General features: G+C 39.0%; 1 protein-coding gene and 1 long non-coding RNA gene across 4 annotated transcripts in view; one reads left to right on the forward strand and one right to left on the reverse strand.

The window, feature by feature from the left end:
* Nucleotides 1-982: 982 nt before the first annotated feature.
* LOC144204056 (uncharacterized) lies at nucleotides 983-1,882 on the forward strand. Its single transcript, XR_013327814.1, has 3 exons — nucleotides 983-1,072; nucleotides 1,308-1,418; nucleotides 1,620-1,882. It is a non-coding gene; the product is annotated as an uncharacterized LOC144204056 (long non-coding RNA).
* A 1,319-nt stretch (nucleotides 1,883-3,201) lies between these two features.
* The window catches only part of glra2 (glycine receptor, alpha 2), a 46,066-nt gene continuing 26,880 nt past the window's right edge, over nucleotides 3,202-22,387 (reverse strand). For all 3 annotated transcript variants that reach the window (XM_077727786.1, XM_077727788.1, XM_077727789.1), the window contains 9 exons: nucleotides 16,754-16,924; nucleotides 16,459-16,580; nucleotides 13,592-13,659; nucleotides 10,643-10,866; nucleotides 8,606-8,688; nucleotides 7,733-7,870; nucleotides 7,453-7,667; nucleotides 5,680-5,829; nucleotides 3,202-4,696 (listed from right to left, as the gene is read on the reverse strand). In XM_077727786.1, coding sequence (XP_077583912.1) covers nucleotides 4,427-4,696; nucleotides 5,680-5,829; nucleotides 7,453-7,667; nucleotides 7,733-7,870; nucleotides 8,606-8,688; nucleotides 10,643-10,866; nucleotides 13,592-13,659; nucleotides 16,459-16,580; nucleotides 16,754-16,833 — 1,350 coding nt within the window. In that variant the 5' untranslated portion in view covers nucleotides 16,834-16,924 and the 3' untranslated portion in view covers nucleotides 3,202-4,426. The remainder of the gene's footprint in view (nucleotides 4,697-5,679; nucleotides 5,830-7,452; nucleotides 7,668-7,732; nucleotides 7,871-8,605; nucleotides 8,689-10,642; nucleotides 10,867-13,591; nucleotides 13,660-16,458; nucleotides 16,581-16,753; nucleotides 16,925-22,387) is intronic.

Raw genomic sequence — 22,387 nt, forward strand, 5'->3', positions numbered from 1 at the left:
AATTCCCTGTGCTCTGCTCATCTTCATCTTACAGACTTTGGTGTCCTCAAACTATTTGTTGATGCTCTTTAGTTTCGCCCCGAAGCGAGAGATGTCGGAGGAGGGAGGTGAAAAGGCGCAAAGAAAAGCTTTTACTGATTCTTTCACCTTACGGTTCACCCGTTTTCTTCCCAAGACACGATACATGTGGGCTGCTGGAAAAATTGTGCAAGTGCACAATCTGGCTTGACCACCTTTCTATTATCAATTGACCAGAGGGATATATTTTGTTCACCTGTTTCACAAACAGAGGAGCAGATACGATTATTTGCCATTTGCAATTGCATCCAAAATAATGTTTAGAACAGGGGTGTTATACCATTTTTGCCACCAGTTTCTCCAATGCTTTATGTAAATTTCTTAAACGGTATCAGGCATGGGTGGAGTAAGTGGTCAGCGCGTCGGTCTCACAGCTTTGGGGTCCTGGGTTCAACTCCAGGTTGGTCCATCTGTGTGGAGTTTGCATTGTCCTCCATGGGCCTGTGTGGGTTTCCTCTGGGTACTCCAGTTTCCTCCCACATTCCAAAAACGTGCATAGTAGGCTGATTGGACACTCTAAATTGCCCCAAGGTATGGGTGTGATTGTCCATGGTTGCCGGTCTCGTCGTGCCCTGCGATGGGCTGGCCACTGGTTCAGGGTGTCCCCTGCTTCTGGCCTGGAGACAGCTGGGATTGGCTCCAGCACCCCCTGTGACCATAATGAGGATAAAGCGGTTTAGAAAATGAGATGAAATTAGATATCAGGCATGCCGGGGTTAATCAATTTTCAACCTTAACCCCCTTTTTTCAAATTTGCCAGTTGTGAGATCAACCTTTATCTTTCAGAGGCAGCTTATCTGTATATTATACAATATTATTTTAACAAACAGCCCTTTAAAGGTGGAGCTAGATGCCGGTGTTTCTTGATTGGTTGAAAAATAAGTATTTAATGTGGAACAGGAATAAGAAGTATGTATTGAAGAAGCACAGGAGATGCAAACATCTAAAATGCTGCTTTCAGTGAAACTGATTCTGTTCATGACACTCTCAACTGGTAAGAAAAATACTTTTACCAGTTTGTCTCCACATATTAACTGACATTATCATAAAATACAACTACATTGACTTTAATGGACCACTAAAGTCAATGTAGTTGAATTTTGTGATAATGTCAGTCTGTGTCAAGTGATTTTATTGACCTAGATTTGTGTATATTACATCAGGCTCATAATGATTTCCCAACTAGAAATGAACAATAAAAAAAGTCTTAATACACTTGTGTACTGCAGCCTCAGGATTAAAATGCTACTTCTGTAGTAACGTCACCCTGGCATCTTGCAATGTTACTGTGACATGTCTTGACGCATTGGACTGCTGCTTTTCGTTGAAGGAGAATAATGGTAAGGAAAATTGTCATTTCACTTTTATGCTTATTGTTGCAGATTATTGATATTCAGATCAACTTAATTGGATGTCTGTCATGGTCAATGGCAGTGAGATCTGTTAATTATTTTTTTTGGACCTTGATTTAACATGAAAAGGGTTTAAGAAAGGTTGAAGTTGACTTGTGTTGTTGTTGTCATTTCTGTCATTTCCTACAGATTTTGTAGTAAAAGGCTGCGGGCTCAAGCACCTTTGTCACCATCCAATGAAATGTTGTGCCAGCGACTTGTGCAATAATGTGCAATAATAAGGTCCTGCTTCAAGTGTCCTCATCTTCATGATGTCCTTTTTTTTGCTTTTTAAAAGTATTCGTTTGAACTAAAACTGCTCAAAGAGGAAACAAAAATATGAAACAATGACTTAATTTTTCCCTCTGACCTAAGGTAAAACAATTAAAAGCAGAACTGTGTTTTTGAATGTTCATGTTCCTCTTTTTTTTAAACAGACAAGCAAGCACGATGGAGAAGTTTGGGTAGTAACACTACTGCAGGGATGTCAAACTCATTTTAGTCAAAGGATCACATTCAGTTTGATTTTAGGAAGCTGAGAAGAGTACATTTCTGGCTTACTAGCTATATTAAATAAGATTGAACATGTTCACTATTCTACAAGTCCATTTGGAAAACATTTCTACTTCTCTCATTGCAAAGCTCATTTGAAATTATATGAGCCATCTAAATTTGTATTAGCCTTCCAAAAGACTGGTCTCAAGCTGTCACAGTGTTTTTGTTTGACTTGATGGGGATGCAAACCACACAAACATTTCCACTCCCTTTGTTAATCATTGACTTATCACTGTGAAATTCTATTTGTATATCTAAGGACATACACACGCGCATCTTCGTCTTTCAAATCGTTGATCTCAGGACTTACTAGACACCAATTGGTGAATGAGTGGTTAGCGCGCCGGTCTCGCAGTTATGGGGTCGAGGGTTCGATCACCGATCACTGAAAGAGTTAAATAATAATGCAGCACGGCAAACAATTTGCTATGGCTCCAGCCTTCCTGATTGGGTACAGTTGCCATGGCAACTCATTTCCCCTCTCAGTCCTCAGACTTCCATAAACGAGTGCAAGTTGTTTCCACCCTGAACGCAATTAGAAACTGCAACTAATTTTTCTTTCATGTGCTGCTGTACAGCTTAATGACTCTCCCCCTTTTACATAATTTAAACAATATTAATGAGCTGTTATGCAAGATTGGAATTGATGGAATTCCTACATGATGCTTAGTATTATTGATTAGTGTACAATCGCTGTAATTTGCGCTTGCCTGACTCATTTATGAATGCATAAGTTAGTCTAGTTATAGGAAGTTTATCTGCAATTTAAAAGCTGTACTCACCTGTCTCATCTGTTATTATGCTGTATAATTAGGACTTTTGGCCAAGCACATAACATATTTATGAGATTTTTTTTTTTTTACAGCAACCAAGTTGTTTGCTGTTTATGCAACCTTATGCTGGGCTTTTCCATGCATTTGCACAACCCAAAGGTCTGTTATCATGCATTGGAGGGATCCCAGTGTCAGATAATATCCACACTACCCCAGGCCATGCAGCCATCCACAGCTAGTGTCATCACCTCGGTGAGATGAGCCTTTTTTTTCTGACCTGCGATTGAGTGAAAGGAGCATATCTGTGTTATTTTCACACATATTGTCTATGAAAAGCAATAGAAACCGAGCTGTTTTTTTTAAAATCATAAATCCTTAACTGAGGTGAAAGAAAATGACGCGAATACGGTGCTGTCATGTTTATTGATGTTCAGGCTGATAAATAAATGGTTTTAATAATACTATTTAAATAATTCCTCAGGTCTATTATCAGTTCTGTAGAATAAGTGAACTGTATTGCCTCAATCCAACATGTCAAAACGTACAACGCCATTGCGAGATAAAGCAATACCTGAAAGGTTTTAGCAATTAATACAAGCCCTCCAGCAGATAAAAATCAGTGTACTGTCACTGCCAAAAAAAATGACGTTTGTTGTATTCCACAAGTGGTACAGTCAGACGGTTCCGTGTCTTTAAAATGTTAAGTGTATCACAATTTCCTAAACTTTTTCAGTTCAAGATTCAAAGTAGAAACTTGGTACCTCTCTGAGACTCACACCTACAAAAATACACTGTACATCATGGCCACAATATTGACATGTACACATGAATCAAAAAAGGCAAGCATATAGGTACAGGCTGTGAACAGACTATTTAATCTCTTTTAAAATATGGATGTGTTCTGAGGTTGGATAGAAGAAGAAAAAATAATCTAATGATCACCAAACAATTACGATAATGTTTTTGCCCATTTTTGGATAGGGTTCAATGTTGTGGAATTGAAAGGGTGGAGCCAGCCAGATCCAACTTGGCAGTCTGTTGACTGTTCAATTGGGGAAAAAAATGCTGGATGCCCTCCATCCTTTCTTCTTTGTTGCATTTCGCTTTAATTGTGTCAGCTGCTATGATGCCAGTGCTATTTGTGCAGCCAAGAAACAGTTTTACCTGGTTAGATTCCTTTGAATCAAATGTCCCTTGAATATTCGAGATCTGCGGCCAGTATAAGATGGTGGCATTTGTTGGCTTTGATGTCTTACGTTTGAATTAATATGTTCTTTTAAGAAAATCTTGTGATAGTACAATATAAAACATCCCTTTGATAAGAAGTTCTTCTCGTGACAATCTGGAGAAAAGTGAGAATGAAACTAAGCTACCGAACGATATTAAAAACGTCATACTTTGTTTCCGTAGTTGTAAAGATCTCAAGGCAAAGCTGTAATAGAAAAAGATTTGGTCCACCTTAACCGGAATGCTACTAAACTTTTGAGTTCTCTCCTTCTGATTCCTAAGTCAGTTTTTTTGTTTGTCGCCGTACAACGTGAAGATTGGCGAAAAATCGACATTATCCCTGAAAAAAAAATATCGCTTCTTATTGTTGTACTATTTTACCTCAGTTTGAGGGAGAAATCCTTACTTTTTCTCGATGTCCTCATGCCTGATGATCTTGTAGGTGATCCAGTAAAAGACGTTAAAGATGAGGAAAGCCAAAGGAAAGGCAGCACGCGAGATAGTGTCTATCCTCTTGGCTCGGTCCACAAATTTCTTCTTCATGTTTTCCATGTCTTTGGGGACCGGTGGTTGAGGGTTCTGGGCCAGAGCGGCATTCTTAACAGCTGAGCTGTCCTTCGTTGGCAGACACTGGTTCATGTTGTAGCCAGTAAAATTAAAGCGGTCTTCATCCTGAAAAGACGCACAGATATGTCAGAGTTTAGGTAGTATTGGATAGATAATATTCAGTGATAGAGACAGTGTTAAATTCAATTTGACTAGGAGGGGCTTTCAGTAAATGATAGAAGGTAAAACCTATGGAATTTGGGTGTTATGTGTTTGGGTTCTTTATGCCTTTCTTTGTGTTCATGATGGCTGAAGAATAAATATAGGGACTATTATCGAATTTGTATTTTTAATTTGAAAGAGAAGAAGTCATTAAATTTTGGACAATTAAGCCAAAAGTATGTGGCTTGTTGGTTCACTTCTGGGGTTTATCCCAAGTGGGTCCTCACTTGTGTAGTGTATGCATGTTCTTGTGTGGGTTTTCTCCATAGTACTCTGGTTTTCTCCCACATTTAAAAAAGGTGCATGGTAGACTGGTTGAAAACTCTAAATTGCCTCTAGATAGGTGTGAATGGTTTTCGACCTTGTTTTGCCATTGCAATTGGCTGGCCACCAATTCAGGGTGTTCCCCACCTGGTGCCCATGGTTGGCTGGGATAGACTCCATCAAACCCCGCGACCCTTGTGAGGATAAGCGGTTTGGGAAATGAATGAATTAATAATTCAAAAGCCACAGAGGAATTTTGTGATTGCAAGAAAACTGAATAGTCTATTTAAGTCAAATTCACTGGGTAGGTGATATAATGAGAAGGCAGACTCAAAATCAAAGGTCACAGCAGTCAGGAATATGGTTGTGCTTTGAATTGGGCTGCTTAGGTTCTTCCAGTGTGTCGCTAGTTTATGAAATGGAAGCTGTTAGAAATGTACAATGTTTATTGATGTTTCCCAAGGTTCAGTCTTTAAACAGTACAATGCCAAAGTTACCCTGAGGTGCATTTTTAAAAACTACTCTGGTTTGTCTTTCACTCTCAATACAAGTCAAAGAGTTTAAGGATTCTGCTGGTCACGTTGACAAACTTCATGAAAACGGCAAGCTTTATAAAAGTCTACCTTATGATTCTTCCTTTGTCTTCGCCTCAAGCGCAGAAACTCCTTCTGTTGCCTGGAGACGAAATTAACCCCAGCGTATTCGAGCAATGCCGCAAATACAAAGAGTAGACACACCGCCATCCAGATATCAATGGCTTTCACATAGGAGACCTGCAAGCGGAAGATCAGTTGTGGTTTGATTGCGTATAAAAATAACCACCGGGTACGCTTTCCCGAAAATAAATAATACCGGATAATATTCCTTATAGTCTCCTTTCATACTCTAGTTGCTGCTCAGCGATAATAAACACCCCGACTACAAACAATAGCCGGATATTGATACCATCTTGTCATTCTGGCGAGGAAGATGAAAGCTGTTTGTCAGCGTGACCTCGCGTCTGACTGTCGATTAGCATGTGGAACGCAGCAACTCAGCTTTATGAGGGCGCTCGTGCGTGCCGACTGTTTTCGCAAGTGGCGGCTCTCAAAGGCCTCATTTTAAATATTTATCAGCACACACGTCTTTCATGTTAGAGACTGTGACGTGTTTTATGGGCTGTCGCCACTCATACAGACACAGACTAATCAGCAGCACCTCAAGTATCCTCAAAACGTGCGCTCCTCAGGCATTTACCGTCAGCTACGGAGGCATCAGTCACCGTCGGAATACTTTCTTTTCAGAGTTAGAACACACTTATCTTGAAAAAGTACAAAGTGAAGAGTACATCGAGAGGCGCTTGATAGAAACCGCACAGGTAACTGCGAGTGCATCAGCGATTAAGGGAAATTTCTCATTAGCTTCCTTTTAAATTGCAATAAGTTCAATTCAGGATGGAAACACTGTGTGCAGAATGTTCTTGTGCTCACCTCATGCTGGCTAAGGCTGAAGATAACTGCAATGTCTGTCTAAAAAAAAACTAATTTAGGTAAATCCACTTCACCAGGTGTGTTTAGTACTGTATTTCTAGATCATGGTGTTATTTGTTATGCACATTTGATCCCAAAGAGAAAATGGTTGTAAGATAGTAATTTAAAACTACCAAAGCGTCCAATTTTCCTCTTTTTTAAATTATTATTTAGGCAATAATATAATGTTTCTGCAGAGATACTCAGATAATTCACAAGAGTTAAATTGAAAACACCTGGACTTCTTATAATTGCTGAAAGCAGTCCATCCTCATTTTAACTTGAAGTGAGATTGGAGCGTAAGCCTCGCTACATCTTGGAGAAGATCCCAATTAGATCTCGGCCAAGCAATTTTTCCCCACTGGTTACCAGTTAACATCATGTTTTGGAAACCTTACTTGAAGACATCACACAAAGTGGGAGAAGATGATAAGCATCAATATTTTCTACTCTTCAAACCTGCAAACTTTGCCAGAATAAAAACCAATGTATCATACATTTTCCTGCAAAAATAAGGCTCCACTGCATGTTATAATAGTCTAGTCCACTACCACACTGATGATTTCTAGGAAACATTTGAAGAATGTTTTGCGCTTGTCCACTAAAACGTCCCCTTCTTTTATTCTAGACTAGTGGTCTCCAAACTATTACACAAAGGGACGCAGTGGGTGCGAGTTTTCGTTCCAAGCCAGAAAGAGTACACAATCAGTGGAGAGCAGTCAGGTGGTTATTGTTATCTGCAGAAATCACATTGGTCAAAGTGTCTTTGCTGGATTTGTTGGAACAAAAACCTGCACCCACAGAGGTCCGCGAGGACCAAGGTTTGGGGATCCCTGGTCTAGACTCAGCACAATACCATTGTTAGGAGGCTCCACTGCTACCGCTTACCTTTGGCAAAGAAGCTCTGGACCCGGAGCTTTGCGTGGTCATGGTGAGCACGGTGGTGATCCCCAGTGCTACTCGGGCAGGAGCGGCATCCATGTTGATCCAAAAGGACACCCATGACAGGATGACGATGAGGAGTGAAGGGATGTACATTTGAATCAGGTAGTAGCCCATCTGACGTTCCAGATGGAATTTCACCTCAATGCAAGTGAATTTGCCTGTGCAGAAATGATCAAACAAAGTCAATTTGAATAAAAGGTGACTCAGGTTAGTTACCACTTACCAGTATTGTAATGTTTGGTACAGTAGCCCAGCTCTTTATCCTCCTTCATGATGAACTGAGGCAGCGTTAGACCATCTGACACCTGCACAGCACCTTTCTCCAGCCACTCAAAGATCAGGTCATTCATAGTATAGCCGACTGTAGAGAGCAAAGGCAAAATGAAGCTCATTTGGTAATAATAATATTCATTGTGACTCAATATTTGTGAAAGCTGAAGATAAGGCTCAGTTTTTACAGCTTAAATTTGGATGTCTTTTTAAAAATATTATTAGCAGTGATGTTTGCTTAACTAGAAAGGCAAATACTGAATATAACTTGGATTGGGTAATGACATATTTGGTGACTAAACACCAATTAGGTACCCATTTATACAACTATGAGTCAACAACATCAGGGCTGTCCAAATTATTCCATAAAAGGCAGCAGTGGGGTGCTGGTTTTTGCTCCAAATGATCAAGCACCACCACCTAACCTGCACGCACTATTGCTCTTGAGGAACGGTTTGGACACCCATGAACTACACCAACAAATCCGCATTAGGTGTTTAAAGCCACATCGGTTTAATCTTTGGCAAACAAAGATAGAAAACAATAGTTCGCATATAAATGTACATTTATCGCAACATTTTTCAAATTCAGCTTCAGATTGCTTGGTGTGCAGCTGACTTATGAAGTCAATAAAAAAATAGAAGTAATGCAAAATATAAAAGTAATGTATATTCTGTATTCCCTGATCACAAAAGAGTGACTGGTGTCCCAAATTCACAGTTATCACGTTGACATCCCCTGATCTTAACTCCATAATAAATCAAAACCCTTATGACTACTGCTATAATAGTGTTTATAACATATATAGAAAAAAGATGACACTTACAACTCTCTAGTTGCATTGTACACGTTTGGACATCCATTGGGAAGTTCTTCAGATCCATCGGGCAGGACAGGATAAGAGTCAGCCTGTGATGTCAGTGATACAAACCACAACAAATAAAAGGACACCAATGATAAAAAAAGGAGACTTTACTCTGTAGTAAAATGCACAAGTGGTGTTCTCGTGTCTCCCTTGTGCTCTGCTGGGATACATCAGCAAGATTCACTCCAGCGGCTTCCAATCACACTTTCATTACTGCAGCTTATTGTCTCGCCGAGACATTCGGGTGCCCACTGGGCGCCCCGCCATCTTTCCCTGCCATGAACAGCGATGGAGGCTAACCAGCTTTCATTTCAGGCGTCGACCCGCTCTGCTTCGACACCTGAGCACCACTCAGCCCCAAGCAGCCTTCGTAATAGACTCAAACACTTTCAGTTCTGTGTCCAGAAGATTGAATTCGGCTCCTCTTGGACGTGACGGTGTATTGGAATGGAATGAAATATTTTCATACATGTGCTATTTTCTATGCAACTATTGGCCTTAATTAAAGTTCCCAATTGGAATTGAAACTCCTTAAAAAGTCTTTGGATTCATGGAAACCCACCATGAACTCCCATTTTTTTCCTTTAATCTTTTTATCCTTAACAAACCCCGCTGAGATTACTGTACCTGCTTTCCATCAGAATTCTTTCATTAAAAATCTACATGAATTGAATGATGGAATGTCAAAGGGGGAATGACAATGGATGGAATCAAATCTAATTTAAACGATGTTCCTACAACCTTCTATGTTGAAAGAATTCACCAAATATTCACTTTTTGGATTCATTATTTAGCTATCACAGAAAAACTCATTAGTTCACTGTACGAATGGAAGGGCAGAAAGCGCCAATTTTTGCAAACATTAGTTGCTGTTGTCGTTCAGTCCGTCCAATCCATTTCAATTGAGAGGCAAGCAGCAAATGATCGTTGCCAGGCCACCGGGTCAAAATCGATTCAACGGATATGAATGTCAATGCCAGGCAATGAGTTCACATCAACTTTAATAGGACTTCGCTAATGAAGCGTAAAAATTATGCTCTGTTGCAATGTCACATGTTTCTAGGTGGCTCTGTCCAGTCATGATTGCAGAATTAGCAAATTGAGGCAGATTGTATCGAGCTGGAGAGATGTTTTCAAATTCTGAACACTTTGGCAAAAGATAAAAGCCACAACCAACACAAACACAAAATGACAACAACGGATGCATATTTTGACTGCCAGATAACGTTTTGTGACCATCTTGGCACTAGGTTTTAACCGCTAATGTCGTGAGCCAGTCAAATGTAATTGCCTTGCTTGGATGTCAGTACCAAACGCAACAAATCCAGCACAAATCCCACATAAACTTAATGTTACAGAAACATATGCTGTATTTGTTAGCAGAGTTTATGCTCATTTCTATCATACCGAAAATGTCGGCCAGTCAAATGTAAGTGCCCTGCTTAGATGTCATTAAGATCAGTACCAAAATGCAACAAATCCAGAACAAATCCCACAGAAACTTAATGTTACAGAAACATATATGCTGGATTTCTTAGCAAGGTATCTGCTTATTTCTGCCGTGCTTATGTCTTACTGCATAACCTTATAGGCAAATGTCTGAACAATCTCAACTAGATGACTACTACCTAAAGGCCAAAGGCAGTTCACAAAAGCAATATCTGCCTAAGTGTATCTACCATTGTAACTTGTAAGTGTAATTTCGTTAAAAGTCTACTCCCCTTCTGGTCATTTATCATTCGTACTACACCTACTGAATTTTGCATTATTATTATTTTTTCAAATTGTTTTGAATTTCCAATTGCCTGACACTTCCTGGCAACTGTACGATTAAAGTGTGCACCAATAAAAACGACATTTAGACCTCATAAACCCCCCCCCCCCCCCCCACCTGTGTTACCCTATTTTCCTTAAACATCACATCTGCTAAATAAACAAAAATGTCCAATCCATATATTGTAAGCACTGGCAGTCAATGAGTTCCTCACTTTCCATCACCTGATACTGTAGAGGACATCTCCGTTCTTGAAAATCCTGAGCAGCTTGTTGTCCGTTGTGACATCGTGGAAATTAGCGCCCTTCTCGTTGGCGAAGAAGAGGTCTGGCTTCCAAATAGAGTCCAGCATGGAGGGGTCCAGGTCCAGAGAGGAGTCTGGATATTTACTGTATGCCAGGCGGGGGTCATTCCACGTCTGCCGCAGGAAGATATTCACTCTGTAATCCTGTAGACACGACAAGCGATTTGCATATTTTTGCAGTACAGCTATTGAGCTTAGGGGGAAAGGGAGCATGCTGATCACACATTGGCATTGTTTTTTTTTTTTTAATACAACATCTCCTTTGAAATGCAGTGGGAAATTGTATTAGAAAACATTGCTATGACAGAGAACATTGGCCTCCGCGAAGTGATCGTTGGTGAGTAAACTTGATCAAAAATGACAATTTGAAACTGAAATAATACATTTGTCAAAACAACGCCGTGGGCTGACTTATTTTAAACTTAGATTGGAAAAAAATGTATAATTTGAAAGATAGTGATTTTGTGATTTTGTCATGCACTTTAATTTACAGTATTCATATCCCTGAGATGACACTTTACTTTATACTGGATAAGAATAACTGTCTTACTAGTGCAAACCTGCTTTTACTAACATGGAATTGTTGCGGTTTGTAATCGTGGAAACAGATTCAAAATGCTTGATTTTAATTTTATGTCAAGAAACGTCTTTGAACAGATGTACACGAATTTCTAGGGTTCTTTGTTGCAAATCCAAATTTCATTTGAATTTCTGCACGGGACTTCTTCAATTGCTATCTTTAAAAAAAATGACGTTTTATGTTATGCTCTAATTGCTGGAATGCTGTAAATAACATAAATATTTTTCTGGGTTCTATAGATAACGTCATTCAATCTGACATTTGATATTAGGTTCTACCACCGTATTATTAAGTTGAGTTCAGGTGGAGCAACAAAAACATCAGTTCGACCAAAACAACTTTCTCTGACATTTAATTTGAACTCTTGGAGGAACGTTTTTTGAAAATGAAAATCAATAGTTTTCATCGTTGAGTCCAGTGCTTCCAAATCAATGTTGCCCTCCAAAATACAAAATCCTGTAATTTCCCCAGAATTGTCACCTTTAGTAAGGATCACTTCGCGGTAGTCTGCAACAATTTGTAAAAAAATTACATGATGACGAATTGAAACATCTCCCATGCAAAGCAACAACACAAAAATAAACGTGTTCACTTCCATTGACTGAGATGGAAATCCAATGCATTTCAACCGCAAATAATCACAGCCAGCCTCCCACATTTCTTATGGATTGGACTCCATCGCCATCAATGGGAGCCTTTGAGTCAAAAACCATAACACAAACTAAAATAAAATGAATGAGTAAAAAAAACCAAATTGCAATCTGCTCATCTGTGAGATATATTTTTATATGTTGCTGATTACAAAGTGGCGGCGCACCAATTTGCAACAACTTTTCTCATTAAACGCAATAATGCAGTCGCTATAATAGAAAGCAAATGATGTGTTTATTAGCTCGGAGCATGTGTCATCGGCGTGACATGCTTTTATGTTGTTTGACATTTCATCAGCTCGTCGCCGCCTTCTGAGCATCGCCGGCTGTGTCGGAATCCGTGTAATTCCCAACCCATGTGCAAATTAACATCCTCTATTCACGATCTAAATGGTGATTAGCAGCCATTATAAAGCTTTGCAGCCATTTTCTTGCACGTAGCCACTTGTTTTTGTATTTTTATATGTTTAGCAGCGGGGATATTTTAGCATATCAGCATTTTTAGACGCTCCCATTGCTATTGGCTGGATTTATGGAGATTAAGCAGCTGAGATTGACTGTATGAATTATGAATTTGGATTAATATATTTTTTTAAAGGATGTAGGATTCATGGTAGCAGTAAGCTAAATGTGTCATTTATATTCGCAGCGTGAGGGGCAAAAGAAGTACAATGTAACCTTTAAGCTGAAGTACAATTGAGAACGCTGTTCTGAAAAAAAATACATATTCACATCTAAACTGTCATTTAGTAATACTCTAATGTTTTATAGCAAGAAACAATTTTATGTTTTTTTTTTTTACTATTGTATTTAAGGTGCTCTTTTATTTTAGTGTTTTATAACCTTTAATGCCTTTTTCACAAGTCAATTTTGGTTGAAAATGCCCATGTCGTTTTTCGATCAATTTTAGTTGGTCTTTTATTCTAAATCTTACTTTTCAAATAGATGAATTGTCAATAATAAATGCTTGACTGGATCCAATTTCAACATTTAATGATTACATTTAAACTCTGCCCTGATTGGTCAATGGTGCATGCATATTAAAAAAATGAAACAATAAATCATGCTAATTTAAACAAGTTTCACTCACTTCTCTAAACTAGTTTTATTTGGTATATGTATTCCCAAGTTTTTTTTTTCATTTTAATATTGTAACAGAATTTTGAGCAAATTAGTTTGCGTAACATTTTGAGTCAAACTACTTCACTGAAGTCTATTTTATAATTATATTAGGTTTCAATTATACCATCACTTTTTTTGTCCAGTTTTCCTTTTAAAGTGACACTATTAGAGCATTTCTGACTCTTTTTGGCAACAGAATAATATAAACATACAATGATGTTTCTCAATGCTTCCTGAAAGTCCACTTTGCTTAAAATGGCGACTTAAACTATTTAACTCAAGTTCTACTTCTTATTTGTCTTTCTTTTTCCGTCAAAACTTACAATACAAGTACATTTCCCCTAAGTGAAAAACTTATCTTTTACCACTAACTGGTTAACAGACTTATTTCAAGCAATACATTACTATAGTAAATCTTAAAAAGAAACTAACCCTAATTCAAATTTGAATTAAAAAAAATGGAGAAAAAAAAGAAAATGTGATGTATTCAATCAATGCTTCCGAGCCCTCAACTCACCATAGTAGTTTCAGCTATAGAACCAAAGCTGTTGATAAATATGTTGCAGGTAACGTTAACGGGCGGACCTGCAGTTAAGGGACAGATAACACATTCACTGATACTTGTGCACAGTAACGCGACCACAATGCCCAAGAACTCACCATCTCCGTGACCGAGCCGAAGCTGTTGATAAAAATATTGCATGCAACGTTTAGGGGCGGGCTTGCGAAATGGAATGACACGCCTTAAACTCAATGCCCAAATAAGAGAAAGGTGGCCTGTGACCTGTTGGATGTTGCATTAGAACTCATCCAATGATGGATGTTTTGGAATGTGTAGATGTGCTCATGAAAAATGCAACAACTCTGAATGTCCTCAATTTTTCCTCACAACTCCCTAATTAAATCGGCACTTTCTTCTCAATCTTGTCTAACCACCAAAAAATTCTCTGATCGAGTCACCATCAGCACTGAGCTAAAAGTCTCCTCAGCAGGCCTTTTTTTTTTGCCATGGCAAGCCTTCCGATAGGAACAAAGTGAAGTTGTCAGCTTTTGCCGCTGCCCTTTTACCCGCGCTTTCCTCATCAATATTGCATTGGACACTGTATTAATATTTGCCTCGCTTTGTTGTCAGCTGACTAAGACTTAACGGGCCGAGTAGGAAAACAAAAGCAGCTCTCAACAATGTCAGCAAAAAGAAAACTAGGTCATCCTTCAGCAACGCATTGCGCTCGTCAAGGTGTGACAAGCATGCCACGCAAATGCAGAAAAGGTGTATTTTATTATTTTTTATATTGGATGGCAAATATTTTACCAAATAAACTTTGGGCTGCATTCGAAAGGGAAAATGTGTAAATTGGGAATTTAACCCCACCTTTTTTTTAATTCAGAATTGTGAGTTTTTGTAATGCCATTTGATAAAATACACACTACATCACAGGTGTCAAAGTGGCGGCCCGGGGGCCAAATCCGGCGCACCGCATCATTTTGTGTGGCCCGAGAAAGTAAATCATGAGTGCCAACTTTCTGTTTTAGGATGAAATTCAAATGAAAAGTATAAATGTATATTAAATTTCCTGATTTTCCCCCATTTTAATCATTTATTTTTTATTTTTTAATCCATATTTTATGTTTTCAGTTCAAAAATCATATTGTAAAATCTAAAAACATATTTAAAAAGCTAAAATAAACATTGTTTTAGATCTTTAGAGCTTTTAATCCAGTTCTTCTAATCCATTTATAAAAAAAAAAAAATCTAAATATTATATCTAAAATAGTCGGGCCCACATGAGTTGACATTAATGCGGCCCGCGAACCCACTCGAGTCTGACACCCTAGCACTACATCAATAAACTGGGGAAAAGTATTGTAAATGTAAAAAAAATCATGCATTATATTAACAAAAAAGATATTAATTTACCACAAATGTGAAATAACGACTTTATCACTGTAATCCCAATTTGAAGCTAATAATTCATGTGTCTTCCTACACTCCTCACTTGCTGTGCCACGTGCCTCCGACAACAAACAGGAGTACCCCAAACACAGCTGGACTCATCCCTGCCCACCAGAACCCACTTGTGGCGAGCCGGGTCTCTCCTCACGTTTCCAGCGACAGATGCTGTTTGTATCTCCACAGCACACGAGACGGGAAGCCCACGGCCTTGCCGTAGGGGCACCATCCATCACTTGGACCTGTCAGGGTAACGCCCCCCTGCCTGCTGTGAACACTTATCAAGACCTCTCTGTGAACGCTGCTATTCTCTTGACACACTTGTTTGTGATGGGATGGATGAGGGGGAAATATGGCGTGGTGGTCATTTAATTAGTAACATGGAAGTAGAAAAATAACTGAGATTTGACAAAATTATAACTGTCATTCTGCTTGGTTTATAAATTGTTATTTGCCATAGATGTAAAAGTGCTGAATATATACTTTTTTATAGAGTATCAGATTTCCTGTATTTAAATTTGATAAATCGGGATAAATGTTGTTAATCGTGATTTGAAAAATGGTTAAAAGGATGATTATAGTGTTCATATCCACAGATTCTATGACAAAAAAAAGTATTATTGTAATTCAAATGGTCTCAGAGTGACGATAATCGTTGTTGTGATGGTTGAAGATGCTGTAATACAGTCCAGTCACCATTGAACACATTTGATTCACAACACAAATACCAAATCTACTTCATCAAATTAAATGGTTTTAAACAGGAATTACAAATTCTCTCGTTAACTCATTGTCTGCCATTGACTTACATCGACGTTTAATCTATTTTGTGAATGATGGCTGCCATCCCTGCTAGTTTTCGAATTATGTTCGAGTAAATCTGCTCAAATTTAACATTCATGCTTATCTTACGCCACATTGTAAGTGACATCCCAGTCCCCCAATTAAGGGTGGTGATAAGCAACTGGTGGGGGCAGAAAGTTCTGGAAGACGATCTGGGAGGACTGGGATAAGACTCTGGTGGAAGGCACTAGGGAGAAAGCGCTGTTTCCTGTGACTGTAACTGATGTGATTGTTTGTCTAAGAATCTTCTCATTAAAAGCAATTTTATACACACTGCTTACTTTTTTTTGCTAGATCTTAGGTTTATTTACAAAAATAATCACACAACCTGAGTTGCAAGGTTTGTTGATGGCAGTCAGTTATTTAAAACAAGAGCAACAACAGATTTACCTCATCCAAACCCACAAAAATGGAAATGTATTATACGTTTTTAACACAGATAATAACATTAAATGCATTCATGAATATATAGGCGCGTGTCCAAAACAGTTGAAACATACCCCGGATAATAGATGAATCATTGTTAATCATCATTAATCAATTATTATCATTGCTGTCGTGTGTGAATAAATGTTTGAAATGAATCCAACCTTTGAAATTAGGTCTTATCCGCGCGTCGTAGCCGGACGTTCGACCCATGAGCGAATCCAGAAAGTCAGACGGAGACATGTTGGACGACGACCGGGGGTCGCGCTCCTTGGTGTCCGCCAGCCTGGAAGACATGCCCGGGTTAAGCAAACTAAACACGCCGGTGAAAGCATCCCACCGGATGGATGCGACCGCGCGTTAAAGCGCATTACGCACGCTGGTGGACGACGTACACCCCGTGGCGAAAAAGGGCTGCACGTGGTTAAAACTTCCGTCAAATGGCGTTTATTAGCTCACCTGAAGTTGAAGAGTAAAGCCCCCCAAAGCATCACCCAAGTGCGCTGCATACCGGGGGCTCTCTTTTTTACTTCTTCCATCTGTCAGCGCTCACCCAAAAAGCCGTCTCCTCCCGCATGGTCCAGCTCTCGGCTGGCACATTCCACAGCATACTTTTTTTTGCATGAAACTCTTTAAAAAAATAAACAAATAAATAAGAAAGAGGGGAGATTCGCAAGATGGATCAAAAACTATAAAAGATCAAAAAAGGTGTGCATTTTATTTTTTCCCCTCGAAGGATATGGAGACAGTTTGCAAGTGCACTCAGAGTGAGGAATGGGTTAGGAACGCCTTTCTTTCCCTTTTTTTCGCGCACGCGCATAAGTGACAAACGTGCGTTGGGTTCCAATGGAACACGCACGCGCAAGGTACAGTATGTATTCCCTTATGTAAGATGATGTATTTTGACTATATGATAATTTTGCATCATTTTGAAGGATTTTAAACACACACAAAAGCAGATTTTTTTTGGGTCACCCTTCATAGTCCATAGAATGTAAACAAAGGCTGTAGCAGTCAGTGAGAGGCTAGATGGGGAGTATTTGGTGCCCTGGTTACCCTGGAAACAGACTCGCAGGGATGTGATTGGAGAAGGCGCAAAGGTTGGCCTCTCCGAGCGAGACGAGATGAGATGTGAGTGACAGACAGGAAAGAGGAGAGGCTATAAGAGAGGCAACGTTGGGATTAACATTTCCGATTGAAATTGATAAAAATTTTAATCATGTATTTGTGTGGAAAAAGATCTACACTAAGTGGCTGTGATTGTCACTCCCCTGTAAGCATTTTTTTCCAGTATATTTCCTTGCTCATAAAGAAACTGTAACCCAATTTACTTCAAATATTACATTCCCAGTATGAAATCTATAGACAAAGTCATTACTACAGTGTTTTATTGCATGAAGTGCAACAGGTGGATCTATCGCAACAACTGAAATCCAGTGAAAGAGCATCTAAATGTTCTCCCTGTCACTATATGTTTCTGGTAAGAATAAATCAGCAAAATTGCATCCGTCCTACCAGACTTGTTGGAGCTGCCAAATGGACTGGACATCTATAGCAAGCAAAGAATTGAAAAGTAAAGATAGACTCTTGCAAGTGTAATGTGTGTGTGCTTTCACAGCATGACCCGCTCAAGGCCATATTTGCGCGTTGCTCGGTTACCGACCGGATTCTTGATCACACTGGCCTTTCGGATCCTGAGGAAAAGCAGCCTCTTTTAATGCTGAGGTCACCAGTGTCACATTGCATCGAATGGTGGTGGATATTCACATCCAGTGCTCGTTGTTCTCCCCATATAAGGTTTGGTTCATTTGTCTTAGTTGGTAATTTGTTACTTTCCCCAGTTTTTTGTATTTAAGGCTTTGTAGTTTTTCTGAATAAGTCTAAGTTATTAAAGTTACATTAGCGCTCCCTCATTCCCCATGTCTACCTGCTTCCTTGCATTTGGGTGCAACCCTGCTCTCTGCACAACCCCCTCTAACTGTAAATTTAACCCTTAAACAGAAGCCAACCATGAAATAATCACCAACAAGTACATATAAGTATTGTTGTGATCTTTTTTTTTTTTAATTGAACCAATTTGGTGCCCCTTGCTGAGAGGCGACCATGTGCATTTGGCTCGAAGTCAGCTGTGATAGGCTCTGGCAACCCCCGCAATCCTTACGAAGATGAATGAATCAACCAATTTATACGGCTTCCTTTATGTATTTATGATTAAAATCATAGCCTCCTCACAAACAAAATTACTTTTCTTTTCCTTTTTTTATGCTTCCCTGGTACCCTTCAAGTTTCTGCAGAAGTTTTTAATGACGATTTTACACAGTTATCGCAAAGAAACACAAGGTAGCAAAACACCTTGCTTGATTACAACATTAACTGAATACCCACTTGATCTGCAGACAAATGCCAAAACAGTCCAAACTGTCCACCCAATAATGACAACTATTGGAATGACTGACTGATAAACTTCATGACAGAAAACTGGCCTATGAAAAAACAACAACAAAATGACCGGCCAAATAACAACCAAATGACAAAGTATTAATGCCCAGACTGACTCTCGTACCGAGTGACTAAAACGCAAACGAGTACTACTAAATGATTGGCAATAAATAAAAATAGACAATTGACTGTCCAACAACAACAACAAAAAAGCAAATTGACTGACTAATCCATTGCCAACTTTTTATATGCAAGCGGACTAAACTAACAACCATAAAGAAAAAAAACTATTGCTGATTGACCAAATAACCACGCCCAAACAGCGAGGGATCCGACTGACTGACAACCAAAGAATGAATCGTCTTACTAAGACGGGATTTATTTACTGCCAACCTTTGAAGTCAATGAAGTCAGAAGAGAATAAACGGACTCACTTACCAACAACCAAATGACTTGGCCAAACAACTGCCTTGCTAATGTGCAGGCATCAAACATACCAGTAGCCTCCTTCACTGATTGAATGGAAACTCCTTAACAAACAAGTAAACCAAATAACCAATGAACCTCGATCAAGGCACTACATTTGTATCGCACAAATGTCCAATTTCAAACAGCATTGCTAACAACCTGTTTACATTGTCTTTACACCTGTTCACATTGTTTTTTTCCATCCATCAATACAACTTGTTTTTCATCTAAGCCCCGATTTCTCTGTTATAATACGCATGTATGTGCCAACATTTAGTTTGGATGGGAAGTGAAGGAAACTTAACTTGCATAATGTGTCCTGATTTATTCGTGGCAAAAATAACCACCGTGTCTTTTCTACTTTTCACATTGTCTGCCAGCAGCAGCAGCAGCTCTATAATGACATTCGAGCAGAGCTTCTGGTGTCATTTTAATGGCACTGACGGCCATTAGTTTAATAAGGGGGAATCTTTGGGCCAGGTGGCTTGGGCAAATTAAAGAAGGAAAAGTCAAACCGGTGCGTCATTAAAAGAAAAAGTAACATCTCTGACTGAGAAAGGAAAGCTTGAATGGGGGAACTGTCATAAATCCACAGCATCATTAAAAATTACAGCCTCTTAACAAGCAGGGCAATTTTAAAGCCGCCCACACGTGCACACAAAATGAGGGTTGTTATTCAGCATGGGATTAAGGGCGTATTGTTGTCTAAGAAGGATGTTCCGCTCCATTGATAACTTCAAAATGATGCCTCTGAATAATTTGCCTTATTCAACAAATCAAAAATAAATGACAGCCTTGCATTGAGGAACAATGTTTTGAGAATCTTGTAAGTTATTGCAGGCACTGACAACTGTCGTTGAACCTATGCACTTGGACTCCGCCAACAGAGTTCACGTGGAAGCTAACAAACATCGGATGCATCTGATATTCAGGTGCAGTGGACCTGACCTAACGAAATACCCGTGGCTCCATCGATTCTTTATGTCTTTGTTCCTCGTCTTCCCACTAATTCCACTCACGGATGCAGCAGAATAACTGGGATCTCTTTCGATTGGCTGCCAACACACTCGCTCGAAGAATTCAGAGGCTTTAATGAGTATTCTTGAAGAGAAGGGGGATTTTTTTTCTCTAATTCTCTTGTGCCACAACACAATTATCATAATCCCTCTGCCGTCGCAAAAAAACGAGCTCTCGGCGACTCGTATGTGTCGGCACGTGCTCCCGACATCGGTTGTGTCAATTTGGACTCAAGCATGTTTCTAAATTATCACCTTCACGCTTCTCCTTGGTAATGGGAGACTTTCTTGTCGATCACAACTCTTACGTCTTGAAGGGGTAAATCGAATGCCAAACTAAAGGATTCCCAAGCCACAACCTTGAACGTGCTTTGGAACATTTTCAATATCTACACTGACTTGAAAAAGTATTCATATCCACATATAAGCCGCTTCATTTATTAACATGGTATATTTACATTGAAAGACCCTTATTCAAATTCAGTCAAACAGTTTTGCAAGTTCATACCAAGTGTGGAATCAAAAAAGTTCACTTTTAAAATGGGTCACTTCAATTGCAAAGAAAAGTTAAAGATCTACTTTGCTCTGGCTTTCTTACAGAAGACAGTGTTCTGTGATAACCTCAGTGCTTGTTAGATTCGGCTTTGTCAGTGCTAACATAGGAGCTTCAGCGTAGCACTCTGTGGATATCCGGATTTAAAAATAAATAAATAACTCCTCTCATGGTTGACGTTAAATTGCTCGCATGAAGTGGCAGCAAGTAGAAGACAGCAGATGATCCCTTTATACCGTGTATATATATATATATATATATATATATATATATATATATATATATATATATATATATATATATATATATATATATATATATATATATATATGGTAACAGCTCTCGCATAGCAACTTCATATAACACATTTTTTTATGCAGCCCTCTGCAAAAACAGTAACAAAAAAATAATAATAAATCTTCATAGCGCCTGATTAACTCAAGTACTAATGATGATACATAGTGATGATGATCTGTTATTTCTTTGTAGTAGAAAAACAACAGTAGTCATCCCGAAATTAATCTCCTGGAGTGGCATTAAAAATATTTTAAAATCATGTCTGCATGTACCTTCACATGAATAAACATAACACCAAAATGTATCCATAAAATGGAAATCCTATCACTGAGAAATGAAGGTAAGGTTTCATGAGACAATGCAAATTGACGTGCACAACACAAAGTGTTAAGGTGCTCGCAGTGGGAGGTAAAGACCCCCAATACACACACCCAAAATCATTTTCGGTGAAATGGCTCTGAGCTTTTGACGTCTAGCACCGTAAATGGCACTAAAACATGATTGTAGTTTTGTTTGCTCCAATCTATTTCCAATATGGACACGTCTTTTGTTCCACATCCTTCAGAATGAAGCAAGATTGATAATATGTGTTTCTTGGCGAGTTTACATGAGTTGGTCCTTTGAGAGGCGCTTACAGCAAATATGCAAAGCCACCGTTTACACAGAGGAACAGCTTACATGTATGCGAGAATTAATCTCCCGCACACGGAGGCTTGTGTTGAATATGAATGCGTGACATTGTATTTAGATAGCCGTTTTGCCAGTGAGTGTGTGTGTTCTCTCATCGCAACGTTAAAAGGAAGAAAAATAACAGCACGCGTGCAGAAGCATGGCTTCATAAAAGTGATTAGCGCGCAGCCTGTCAAGTGGTGAAGAGCGTATGAAGAGGATGGCCTGTCATGACACCATCAAGCGGCCTCTTCTATTGATGGTAGACTATTCTGGTCCTGTGGTGTCTTTGAAAGTTGGATACCACCCACACACACAGGATGATTAATCAGAAAGGGTGGGTTTGGAAGGTCTCCATTAAGTTTTTATTTCTGTCGCAAGTATTACATGGGTTACTGTGGTGTATTGGTGTTTAATAATCAGAGTTTGAACACCATACTGTCCCAAATAAGAGGGTGTTTAAACTTTTGTCTATGACAGGGGTCGGAAACCTTTTTGACGAAGAGAACCATAAACTAATCATATTTTCCAACATTATTCCTTGAGAGCCATACTCAGGATTTTAATAGTAAAAATACAAGAAAATGTGAGCATTTATTATTCATCTCACCACTTTGAAAGTTTAAAAAATGTCTGAATTCTTTTGAGAAC

This window comes from Stigmatopora nigra, chromosome 11 (genome assembly GCF_051989575.1).
Source record: "Stigmatopora nigra isolate UIUO_SnigA chromosome 11, RoL_Snig_1.1, whole genome shotgun sequence".
Taxonomy (NCBI): Eukaryota; Metazoa; Chordata; class Actinopteri; order Syngnathiformes; family Syngnathidae; genus Stigmatopora; species Stigmatopora nigra.